General features: G+C 36.0%; 2 protein-coding genes across 2 annotated transcripts; one reads left to right on the top strand and one right to left on the bottom strand.

Annotated features, from left to right (window-relative positions):
- Positions 1-4,061: 4,061 nt before the first annotated feature.
- On the top strand, positions 4,062-6,950 carry LOC106335545 (aspartate aminotransferase 3, chloroplastic). The gene is made up of 10 exons (XM_013774089.1): positions 4,062-4,316; positions 4,775-4,846; positions 4,957-5,018; positions 5,114-5,197; positions 5,273-5,372; positions 5,473-5,593; positions 5,674-5,837; positions 5,948-6,085; positions 6,181-6,397; positions 6,478-6,950. Exons 1-10 carry the CDS (start codon positions 4,128-4,130, stop codon positions 6,681-6,683), a joined length of 1,353 nt encoding a protein of 450 aa, XP_013629543.1. The 5' UTR covers positions 4,062-4,127; the 3' UTR covers positions 6,684-6,950.
- A 124-nt stretch (positions 6,951-7,074) lies between these two features.
- Positions 7,075-12,098, bottom strand: LOC106335544 (myb-related protein 3R-1-like). The gene is made up of 12 exons (XM_013774087.1): positions 11,880-12,098; positions 11,530-11,662; positions 10,965-11,019; positions 10,600-10,657; positions 10,411-10,505; positions 10,186-10,289; positions 9,953-10,081; positions 8,425-9,868; positions 7,947-8,173; positions 7,738-7,852; positions 7,441-7,626; positions 7,075-7,347 (listed from the first exon to the last, which is right to left on the bottom strand). Exons 2-12 carry the CDS (start codon positions 11,601-11,603, stop codon positions 7,252-7,254), a joined length of 2,583 nt encoding a protein of 860 aa, XP_013629541.1. The 5' UTR covers positions 11,604-11,662; positions 11,880-12,098; the 3' UTR covers positions 7,075-7,251.
- Positions 12,099-12,575: the final 477 nt, after the last annotated feature.

Below are 12,575 nucleotides of genomic sequence, written 5' to 3'. Positions count from 1 at the left end.
AAATATGTTTTCTATTTCAATTTTAATTTTATATTTTCGAATTTCAATTTAAAAAAGTAAATTTATAATTTTTTTTTTAATTTTGGAAATATTCCGAGGAAGTTTATCCCTCGGAATATTCCGACGACATCTTCCTCGGAATATTCCGAGGAATTTCCGACGAACTTGTGGTCCTCGGAAATAGGGTTTCCTCGGAATTCCGTCGGAAATTTCTGAGGGATTTCCGAGGAAAGATGAATTTCCGAGGAGTTATTTCCGAAGACTTTTTTCGTCGGTATGTCATCGGAATAGCGTTATTCCGACGACATACCGACGATTTTTTCCCTCAGTATGCCGCTGTTTTCTTGTAGTGAATTATGTCTTAATTAGTATAACTTTCAGTAGAATACCTAGGCTAATATCAATTGTACGTAATTTGTAAACCATAGTCTATAGAAAAAAAACAAAACTGCATCTAGTATTAATTATAAGATATTTAATTATTTTGATGTGCTATTTTGAAAATATTTTATATACTAAAGTTAGTTATTATTTGACATGCTAATCAAATTTGCTAGTAAGTATTGATATGCTATTTAGTTTTTTTTAGCCAAATTGAGTATTATCCATGATAGTTATTGATTAGTTTCAATTTGGATACTTTATTCATAAATGTATGGGTCACAGTATGAAAAAACAAACTAATGCTAAAACCACATATCTTATTAAATTTTCAAAGAGTAGTATATCAAGAAAAAATGTTTAGGAAAATTTCATAAAGCATTTTCCATATACTTAAATAAGTCCAACAATTGATTCAAATTTTTATTGTGATATTTTGAACAAAAAAATATTAATATAATAAAATATTTATAGAATATTCCTAGCCTATGTGAATCCCTTCTTTTCTTATATTCCCACCGTTTCATATTAAGTGTCGTTTTAGAGAATTTTTTTCGTTACAAAACAAGTGTCGTTTTCGATTTTCAATGTAAAATTTATTTTTCTATTGGTTGAAATATGGCTAGGTGTATAGGTAATAGTATTTTTTATAGGAAATGTACAAAATTGATTGTTTTCTTAATCCGTGTATCGAAACCTAAAACAACATTTATAATGAAACAGAGGGAGTACCTAGGAACTGGGTTGAACACAAAAGGCATTTCATGTGAGCCACACGATCCAGCGCATCATTGTTGCTGGAAGAAGAAACACCCACAAACAGCACTTGATATAGCTAAAACGTAACTGACCACGTCAGATATGTATTTATTTACGTAGTAACATTTTGCAAAAGGTAAATTATTTCCGATTTCTAGATCCATTGTTAGTTTTACTCGAAATAATTATTAGATAAGTTTGTATACAATAATTTCTATTGATTTCTGTGTGGGAACTTAGTTGGATAGTGATTTTAATTTGTCAAACATGAACCGCCAAAATAATTTTCATGCAAATACATTGCTCTCACTTCTTAAAATCCAGTTGTTACTTATTATACTCGATGACTATAGGCGGTAGGGTTTTTGAAACAGAAATTGGAGGTAAATTCAGATTAAATAATTTATTTTATTTTTTGGTTAAGAAAATCAGATTAAATACTCTATCCGTTTCAGAATGATATATGTTTTAAGTTTTTCACATTTATTAAGAAAATATATCAAATTTTAGCTACCAGTACATTATTTTCCGTTATAATTTTTAACCAATAATTTTTAACCAATAATTTTTAATCAATAATTTTGTTATAAACACTACTCCCTCTATTCCCGAAAGTAAGATTTCTAGAATATGCACGCTTATTAAGAATTTAATAAATGTTTATAATTTAATTTATTTTTTACTTTATTATACACTTTCCAATAACTTTCCACAAATGAAATTTAATCAATTCAAATATTCTCAATTAATGTTCCTCAAAAGTATAAAAAATTACCTTAACAATATAGAAAATCTATCTTTGTGGAACTAGAAAAAAAATCTAAAAAATCTTACTTTCGGATAGGGAGTATTATGTTTTTTGAAGTTTACGATTTGCAATTAATTTATTTGAAAATGTCAAACACATATCTTTTTGAAGGAGATTTTTTTTCTAAAATATAGATTTTTTTGAAACGGAGAGAGTAATTGTTAGTTACTAGCTACCATGTTGGATTACCTCGCAAGGCGTACTAATCTATAGAAACTCGAATTTTGTGGAATAAGAGGAAGGAGGATATTTAGAGCTCAAGCGAGGTACAAACTTACAGCTCAAACACGCCATGATATGAGCCGTTGCAATATTACATCACAAACATCCAATTAACACTTACACTGTCGTGTAAGCAATTTAAGTTCCCAGGTATCATTTTCAGCATTTATGGTTTCTTGTTATGATCAAAATAATTAAATCTAAAGATCCATATAATTTATTCGGTCGAAAACTAAAATCGACAGTTTATAATTGAATAGATCTTTATTAAGTTGCGTTATGTAATAGTTCAGAGTTGAAAGATTCTATTTATATAACTAAGTTTGTTAAAAACTCCCACTACAAAAACGAAGACTATGAGACTAATTTAGCATCTAGAATTTATTTAAAACCAGATGAAGTTCCAAAGCCAACAGATTATAATGATCTCAATGAAGCCATCGATAATCCAATGAATTGGATCTTCATCATTAAGATGTAAAAACATCAACATCCGTATGCCAAACCCAAGAGCCACTTCCACTACGAGAAAGACATAACCGTAAAAAAGTATTAGACCTTGTCAAAAGTGGACCATCAACACCTAACCATGACTGGACGCAAAGAGAGGCAAATTGGGTTCACATATTTGATATATACATCCGGTAAATTATGTTTTAATATTATTATAATCTTATAATGTACACTCAGAAGAATTTATTAGATAACTTATAAAATAATTCTTATTGTACGTAGTAATCGATTCTATATATTTTAAGTTTTTAACCAGTACCCCACTAAGATTTACTTATAGATTCGTCCTTGCACCTAACCGAAGACGGTGCATTATACGATCAGGTATATATACTAGAACATATGATTTTAATTCTGAACTAATGCAAGAAAATGTCGGTATCAACTAAGTATATATGTATGAACAACTCCGATAACCTTTAAAACAGTATATATATTTTACAGGACTTCAGATCGAAAGCTTCCCTTTGAACAGTAGCCTTAAGTTTGTAATTTTGTTTCTGGCATTACCTAAACGGTTCCATATATATATAATCCAAATTTAAATTTATCACAATCATCTAAAATGAAGATCTAAAAATCATATTAAATTTGAGCTATCAACTTAATTAATTAAGCGAATTCTTGAAGGGACGTATATAACACCTTTTTTTTTTTTTAAATCTATAATGGAATTTCTATCATCTATATTCTAATGAAGCAAGCTTCAACATTCCAACGAACTCGAAAACATTTTTGTCATAATACATATCTAAATAAATTAAACCAGATCTTAATCTTGTCCAGTTATACTCGTTGACAAAATCCAATAAAGTTGTAGCTCATATATACGTCATCGTAAATTTTTTCTACTATGCTCTTCTAATGAACACAAAGCTAAACACTGATCATTTCAAACATATAAGGTTTTTGTTACTAAACTAGATTTTTTTTTCAAATTTTTATAACAAATGATTACGTTAATTTAAATGTCCAAAGAGTTTAAATCGGAGAAATTTAACGATAAACTAATTAACGAAAACCACTATAATAAAAAATATAATGAATATGATTAAGAAGTTTCACTTGAGATCTGAAAACTAATGTTTGAAAGAAAACAATTAATAGTCAAATAAAACGAAGCTAATTTTGCTTTCTCAGTTAAAATGTGAATTTTAACCCTATTTTTGGAAGTACTTTTTGAATTTTTTTTAATTTCTTGCCGGATTTTAAGGATAATCTTACAAAGACTTTTTAATGTATTATCTTTGATGACGATGATGGTCCGTCCCTTATCATAATATCAAACGTAAACGCGGGCACGCAACTTTATGCGAAACCCTACGTGGCAACCACCATCTTTGGATTATGTAAAAAAAAAAAATGAAAAATCCAAACTGTTATTAATAAGGGAACGAAATGAAGCTAATTCGTATTCAGTCATACACAACAAATCGAAAGAAAAATGAAAACTAACGACTTCTCTTCATCGTCGTCGCCGAGCGATCGCAGGATCGGCGCTCTCCTCCGTCACCTCACCGCCGGGACAGATGCGGATCGCGTGAGCTCCGTTTTCGCCTCGCCTACGTCGGGAGGCGCGGGAGGTTCTGTTTTCGCTCATCTTGTTCAAGCTCCCGAGGATGCTATTCTCGGGGTACCTTCTCCTTCTCCTCCTTTGATGTATTTGTATGTGTATATAGATAAAACGTATTCGACGCTGATTTTGGATGTGTTTGTTGTTGTACGCATTTGATGTTTCTAGCTTGTTTTGTGATTCTGGATCGGGTGTTGATTAGTGCGATCTCGATGGTGTCACGATGATATATGGATTGAGAGAATTTGATGTTTGATCTACTGATTTTGGCTTTGGTTAATGCGAACAACAGATATAATGTTAGAAGCTTATCATCGATAGTTATTTGAAAATTTTAGAAGCTTAGGTTATGTATTATCAGAAGCGTTGATGTTTGTGCTTTTTTTTTTTTTTAATTAGCAGAACAGATATAATTTTACTTAATTACTCGTTTTTTTTTTCATGGATGATTATTGGAAAATTTAGAAACATGTGTTATTTGTTATCAGCTCTGAGATATATATTCTTGTTTTGAACAGGTGACAATTGCATATAACAAAGACCCTAGCCCAATCAAGCTGAATTTGGGAGTTGGTGCTTACCGAACTGAGGTAATATAATTAGTGAAGCTTGTCTCTGCTCTTTCCTCTAATGGTGTTATGTCTTGTTGGAATTTTTTTTTTTTTTTTTTTTTTTTATATAAATGGTGCTGTGTTTGTAGGAGGGGAAACCTTTGGTTCTTAATGTTGTGAGGAAAGCTGAGCAGCAGCTTATCAATGACAGGTTTATCTCTCTTTCCCTCTGGGTTGAGTTTTGGTTAGTATACAACCTTATGAATGGGTGCTTGATGATAATGTTGTTGTGTGATTATTCTGTAGGTCACGGATCAAGGAGTATCTTCCCATTGTTGGATTGGTTGAGTTCAACAAGTTAAGCGCTAAGCTCATATTAGGCGCTGACAGGTACAGTGTTGTCTCTGATTATCCTTTATGTTTTCATCAGTTTCTTTCTGATTGGTGTTTTCATACGTGACTTAGTCCTGCTATTCGGGAGAATCGGGTTACAACCGTGGAGTGTTTGTCTGGTACTGGTTCCCTGAGAGTTGGAGGGGAGTTTTTGGCCAGGCATTATCATCAGGTAGATATGCTTAAAGTATATTTTTTTTTTCACGTCTGATTGAATTCCATCATCCTAATAAACATTCATATAAATTTGAGATCTTCTTTTTTTCTTCCAGAAAACAATTTATATTCCTCAGCCAACATGGGGAAACCATCCGAAAATTTTCACCCTTGCTGGTTTGTCAGTGAAAACTTACCGCTACTATGATCCATCAACACGTGGGTTGAACTTTCAAGGTGAGAAATCTCATAATCTTTTCAAAGTTGTTAAGCTGGTCAACTCTAACCCTTTCTTCTTCTTCTTTTTCTATTCACAGGTTTATTAGAAGACCTTGGTGCTGCTCCACAGGGTTCGATAGTGCTTCTCCATGCCTGTGCTCATAACCCAACTGGTGTTGATCCAACCCTTGAACAATGGGAGCAAATCAGAAAGTTGATGCGTTCCAAAGGATTGATGCCATTCTTTGATAGTGCTTATCAGGTACACCTGCTCTCTGGAACCTTTTGTTGTTGTATAGGACCAGCTGATGTTTAAACCATTTCTGCTCTCGATAAATGGTAATACTCGTCTTATCTCTTTTCTCATTGAAGGGCTTTGCGAGTGGAAGTCTGGATACAGATGCGAAACCAATTAGGATGTTTGTTGCTGATGGAGGAGAATTGCTCGTTGCTCAGAGTTATGCAAAGAACATGGGACTCTATGGAGAACGTGTTGGAGCTCTCAGCATTGTAAGACTCAATTTAATAAATAAAATCTCAGGATTTGTGGTGCTGCTGTGAGTTACTGTCTTTTCGAAATATGACAATAAAGGGCTTGCTTGTAGGTATGCAAAGCAGCAGATGTAGCGGGAAGAGTTGAGAGCCAACTGAAACTTGTAATAAGGCCAATGTACTCAAACCCTCCGATCCATGGTGCATCCATCGTTGCTGTAATCCTCCGTGACAGGAACTTGTTCAACGAATGGACTCTGGAACTGAAAGCCATGGCTGATCGTATCATCAGCATGAGGAAACAGCTTTTCGAGGCATTACGTGCTCGAGGTAAAGGTCCTATGTGATTGTATATTATCATAGGGAAACAGCAAATCACACTGTTAAGTAACATTGAAATAATGTGACAGGCACGCCTGGAGACTGGACTCACATCATCAAACAGATCGGTATGTTTACCTTCACAGGGCTAAACCCAGCTCAAGTCTCCTACATGACTAAAGAGTACCACATCTACATGACATCCGACGGGAGGATAAGTATGGCTGGTCTGAGCTCGAAGACTGTACCGCACCTTGCAGACGCTATCCATGCCGTTGTCACCAAAGCCCTCTGAGACATCTCACACCACCACCACGGTTACATGGTGATAATAAAGAATCTTACCTTCTTTCAGTATTTCCGGCAGTGACAAGTTAATTGTCACTAATATTATTGTTATTTCATCTCAGGGGTTAATAAAGTAGGCAAGAGAGTTTTGTGCCTCTTCTACTATTTACATTCTCAATGTAACTTTGTAGACAGCAACCAATTTTCAATTTTTGGTTCTATCTTTTAAGGGTTTCTAGCTTATGGAACCTAACATAGAATAAGAATGTTGTTACTGGTCGTTGAAGTTAAAAAGTTGGTATATACTCCATATGCACGTGTATTGCTTCAAAAAAATATGGACATGCTCATTGCTTGCAAGTTCCAAGTATATGGACATGCATACTCATTGCAGGCAATTATGAGGGATGTATATACTATATTATATTGAATACACAGTATCTACATAAATTCATTCAAGCTGATCCATTAAAAGAAGAAGAAACAGAGAATTTGATCCAACCAGGGGACAGAGTCTGTTTATAGAAGATGCATATACGTGCAATGAATATTATGTATCGAGGTTCCTGGCCTTTTTACCTACATCCTTTCAAGAGGTAAGAGGATGAGGCTTCTTCTGTTACTTTGGTGGGAGACTCGCAATCGTTGAAGTCCAGCACTCGACGCTCCGCCTATAAAGATGGAAAGAAAAACATTTTTATTTCGTTTCTAAAATCATAGAATTTACTTAGAGAGTGAATGATTAATGGGAGTATATATTTTACGAGAAGAGGATCATTATTCTCTTTATCCAATTCCTTCATCTTCCTTGCATCATCATAGTTACTTGCTGAAAGTGAGACCTCCATGGCATCGAATGCTGCAAACGCACTCGTAAGCTCATTTCTCTGTGTCATAAGTCCTATGCTCCCGTAGCTTCTCTCCCCAGGGCTGAAAATGTAGCCCATGTCCTGGAAAGAAACAAGCACAAACTGCCATTTTATATATGGGCTAAAAGAATTTGGCAATGCATGCATGCAAGAGGTTGAATATATAACGGAAGGAGCCTAATAATGAGATACCTCGATAGTTATATCTGTGTCAAACCTTGGGCTGTGCAAGAGAGAGTTTACGTAAAACGGTGATTTCCACGCCGAGGGAGATTCAAGACCTCTCCTGAATGGAGTTCCACAGAAACTGTAAACAGAGAAGAAGCAAAATTCATTATAGCAACAACTGAAAGCAAAAATGGAAAAATATAAAAAAAAGTGAAGGTGTGTAGTATATGTACATGCTGAAATTCTCATTGCGTGTCTCGTTGTCAACATGATGACCCTCGGTGTTTCTCGCGCGAGAAGGCGAATTTATTACCAAACAAAGACTTGCAGAAGAATGTAAATGATTTCTTGGTGTTGAAACCTGTGCTTTCTCTGTTTTGGTTACTGATTGAGAAGGAGGAGACAGTACTTGCTTGTTGGTATTATTGTTCTCAGAAAGAACACCAGATAAACTTTCGACCTGCATAACGTTTTATCCGTTCACTGTTTATAACATGACAGGTAAAAAAAAAAAATGCACAGAAACGAAATGATGAATGTGAATTAATTTGAGAAAGCAAAACCATTCTATTATGTACGGTTAGATGACCATGACATGAAGTCTACCAACCAGATTCATAATCAAACCAAGTACTTACTCACAACCAAGTTTCATATGAAGATTGATAACTCAACAGCCTTTTAAATTCTTAAAGGAAAGAAGAGACTTACATTTTCAACACCCTTCTCCTTGACACTTGCATCCAAGCAAGATTGCTCTGGTTTTTCAAGAGACATTGAATCTTCTCGACTCTCAATCTCATCAAACATCACATCCAGACGTGAAAAATCTTTTGAAAGACTGGCTGCTATATCAATCTCAAGCTTTTTATCACTTCTCTTCTCAGACAGCGGCGTCAGGAGATCACGTGTGCGTTTCCTCAGGATTGACTTCGCACCGACCAACGTCTTTTTACCAGTGGGAGATTCCCACAGCCGAAGGGGACTCATGCACGTCATGGTGGACATCAGCAGCTTGCGTATGCCAAGAGGGCTATAGTCGTGCAACGGATCGTTTTTGGACTGTAAGAGATCGCTGTTGAAGACAGGTAGGTCCAAGCTTGGAAAAGAGAGACTTGATGATGATGCTTCCGTATCCTCATGATGCTGCTCCATTGGCTCATGCTTAGGAAGAGAGTGTGGCTTAACTTCTGTTAGAGAAGTAAAGTCGTTCACTGGAACCAACTTCTTGGAATCATTCAAATGATATGATTGATCTTCTTCGCTGGAGTTATTAGGCGCTGATGATGGACCATCAATGCATATGAAGCCACCATTTTCATTTGTCCTGGAGTTTGGTTCTGCCTCAAAAGGATGACATATCAATCCAGATGACTTCTTGGAATACTTATCAGGTGATATGATCAAAGGAGCCGGCCGGAGAGTTTCTTTGCCTGAAGCAGCTGTTGCAATAGACTTTGAAGAAGAGGTCTGCATAGGAGATTTTGTTGAAGAAACCTCGTTTGGTTCTTGAGTAGAAGATCTAGAAACACTGAGCCCTTCACTCTCTTGATCAACGAAAAGAACCCTGCAACATTCTGTTTCAGAAACGTTTGCTGTGTTGGTGTAAGTAGCCACATCTGTATTTGATGTGGAGTTTGGACCTCCCAGAGAAGCTTCCTTGCTCTCCTTGGCGTATGGCATTGGTAACTCTGACATACTATGTCTCATCTCAAGTGAAATATCCGACAGCTCCTGAAAATCAAAATGGCAATCCTGGCTAGAGACATTATGATCAGGGAACTGTGAACAGTCCTCCATTTCATAAGAGAGTTCTGAGATGGAGACCGAGATATCTTCCAGTTCCGGATAATAATACTCATTCTTGTGAGAGTTTCCACAGGGGTGAAAGTGATGCTCCATGTTTATCATTCCATTCTGATAATCCATTGCAGATATGGAGCAGCTAGCCAGGGTTGAAATCTGACAGTTTTCTACTTCTTTCCCCGCCTGTCCACTTACGCAGCCATTACCATCTATAGATTGTAACGTGGAGCTTCTCTCGTAAGGAGCTAGAGGCATGGCTTGGTACTGATCCAAAAGGCCAGAGGACATATAGGAATCTAGTTTCTTCTTAACTGAACTGTGCCAGTGGTTTTTGATTCCATTGTCAGACCTGTTGATAACATAGCAACGCAAAATAAATTGCTAGAACAAATAGAGATGCACGGTTATCTTATGACAGTAAAAATATTAGTACCTTCCAGGCAAGAACTTTGTTAACTCTGCCCATCTATTACCGTAGACTTGATGAGCACGAATCAGAACCAGCTCTTCTTCTTGAGTCCAAGCTTCCTTGTTTATGGCAGGATTGAGATGATTATGCCACCTATTGAGATCAATCACACCCTTTTGAAAAATCTAGAGATTGAAAAGCTTTCAAGTGCTTAATAAAACACTGTTGTTTATAGAGAACAGTACATATAAGCATACCTCTCTCTACATTGCTTTCCAATACGGCCAGGTAAATACCGAGCAATAGTGGACCACTTCTTCGGCCCATATTTTTGGATTAACTGAACAATCATATCATCTTCCTACACACATGTCAAATGAGAGCAATAAGCACTCATAGAGGATGTTTAGGAAGTATAAAGCCAATAGGGTTAAGTACGCAAGAAGCAGATATAAAAGTAGTGAAGAAAAAAGATGTGTCACCTCCTTTGTCCACGGCCCTTTAACAAGTTCAGGATTAAGGACCTTCTGCCACCTGTGGAGGCATTGGACATCAGTTCGATCCTTGAAATATTCAGCTGGAAGTTAAGAAAAAGCAGACCAGGCAAAGATGTGAGATCGAATTAGCCAAAGAAACGTCAGCAAAGTATATGTCAAATTGTGAAATTTTACCTATCTTCTTCCAGTTTTTGCCTTTAAAATTGTGGACAGCCTTTTTCAAAATCTCATCCTGCAAGGTCAACAAATGATCAAATATGCAGATCAAAGAATGACGAAACGCACAATTGAAAAGGCCACTTCTTGTGTGTCTCTGCTTTAGTGCATTACATAGATATAATCTAAGAAAAATTGCATTTTAGGTATAAAGAACAAGTAATTATTATGTAGCATGATCAATGATATCATGCAAATGAACACACACAGGGTGGACTTTGTTTCATGCATCAAGCAAATGAAACCAGATTAACCAATTGAATCAAGCGGCACTGGTAAAAAATGTTTTTAAAATAAAAGCTGAAGGAATCATGAAACTATACCTCTTCAGCCGTCCATTGACCTCGAGTAGAACGTCTAGTTGGGCCACTAGTCCTCCTATAAAATCAAAACACATATTGATTGTCATGCAACTCAGTTCTAGATAGGGCCAAACATTACAACCTAGTAAATCAAACAGATAAACACAAAACCCCTGTTCGTTTTACCAACGCGGCTGCGTCTCTGAATTATCACTACGGTTAGGGCGAACACAGCACAGTCAAGACAAATCCGTTTTGTTTATTTCGACGCTGCGGCAAATAAAAGTCAGTAAGGAGAACGCTGAAAATATCAGCGACAGCGGCAACTCCGGTTTCCTTCCCCCCGATTATCAGCTTGCGACTGGAGGCGTCTTTAAAACTCTGAATTTTCTTCTTTTATAGGGTAATTGTTGGCCGCTGCCGCCACTAGGGGCGTCTTTAAAACGAACAGGGGTAAAGAGAAAGGAAACAACAATAACAAAACAAAAAAACATGTGGGCATGAATAGATGTGATATGTAGAGGACATGAAAACGGTTTTCTTCACCTTATTAAGTAAAAGTTATATAAAACAAGAAGAAGCATACCCTTGACGTGATTTCGAGGGGTTCCCTTCAGTAAGCCCATCAGGAGGAGGAGTTGTTGCACACTCACTTTCCATATCTCTTCAATAAAAATGCAAAAATAGTAACCCCAGTTCCCATGCGCTGTCTTTCTTCTCTGCAAAGTTATTCCCCACTCCGTCAATTTACATCATTAGGACTAAACATACACCAAGCTTAACTTTATTACAGCAACAAATTGGTGTTTTTTGGGATCACATCTCGAACATCCAGACAATCAATTCAAATATGACATCATATACCCTAATCAATCTAGATACTACGATTGATCAGACCTAGGTCGAGATCTCTAACTATGAAACTAGAGAACTCACCGACGACGAGCTTCAGAAACGGAAGCGATCAGATCTCAACTAGGGAGACCACAATGGTCCCAATTAAGCCCAAATCGCAAACGAAAAATCTCAGATTGGAGGCAAAAACACACTTCAGACTGTCTGATTAACTGAGAGAGGAGTGATTTTAAAAACTTTTGGGATCAAATGGGACAAGGAAGATAAAGAGAGAAATCTAAACGGTCGGCGTTAGCTATTTTCAAAACATGAATGGCGCAACTTCGAATTTGCAAAACGTTTCGTTTTTCCTATCTAGCGGCTCTGAGTCTAAGTTAATCTCAGCCGTCTATTTTAAATATTATCTGCCACGTGTCTCCTATAATATTTTTTCTTGTCTCATCGTCTCCTATTTTTTTTTAAGTTCTCAAGGGACATATTACCTAGTGTTATGAAATAACTTATAATTTACAGTATCGAGAAATTTAAATAAGAGTAGAATTTAATATCCGTAGGAAGCAAATAACACTAATATAAGGGAGAGAGTTTATTATAAGGAGGAAGAAGAAAATGTAATGATTCTTTGATTATAAACTCTTGTTCTTGTTTTTTTGGTGTACAAAAGAGTGAGATGAGTGATGGTATTTATAGTGAACAACAATACATAAAATAACAAAGATGGTGCTTAATTTGGTAAATGAGTGGGTGATCATAGTGCTTGATGAGTAGATGATCATA

The sequence above is a fragment of the Brassica oleracea genome, chromosome C3 (genome assembly GCF_000695525.1).
Source record: "Brassica oleracea var. oleracea cultivar TO1000 chromosome C3, BOL, whole genome shotgun sequence".
In the NCBI taxonomy this organism is placed as follows: Eukaryota; Viridiplantae; Streptophyta; class Magnoliopsida; order Brassicales; family Brassicaceae; genus Brassica; species Brassica oleracea.
Note: the sequence above shows the minus strand (reverse complement) of the source record. Positions and strands in the feature narration are given on the sequence as shown.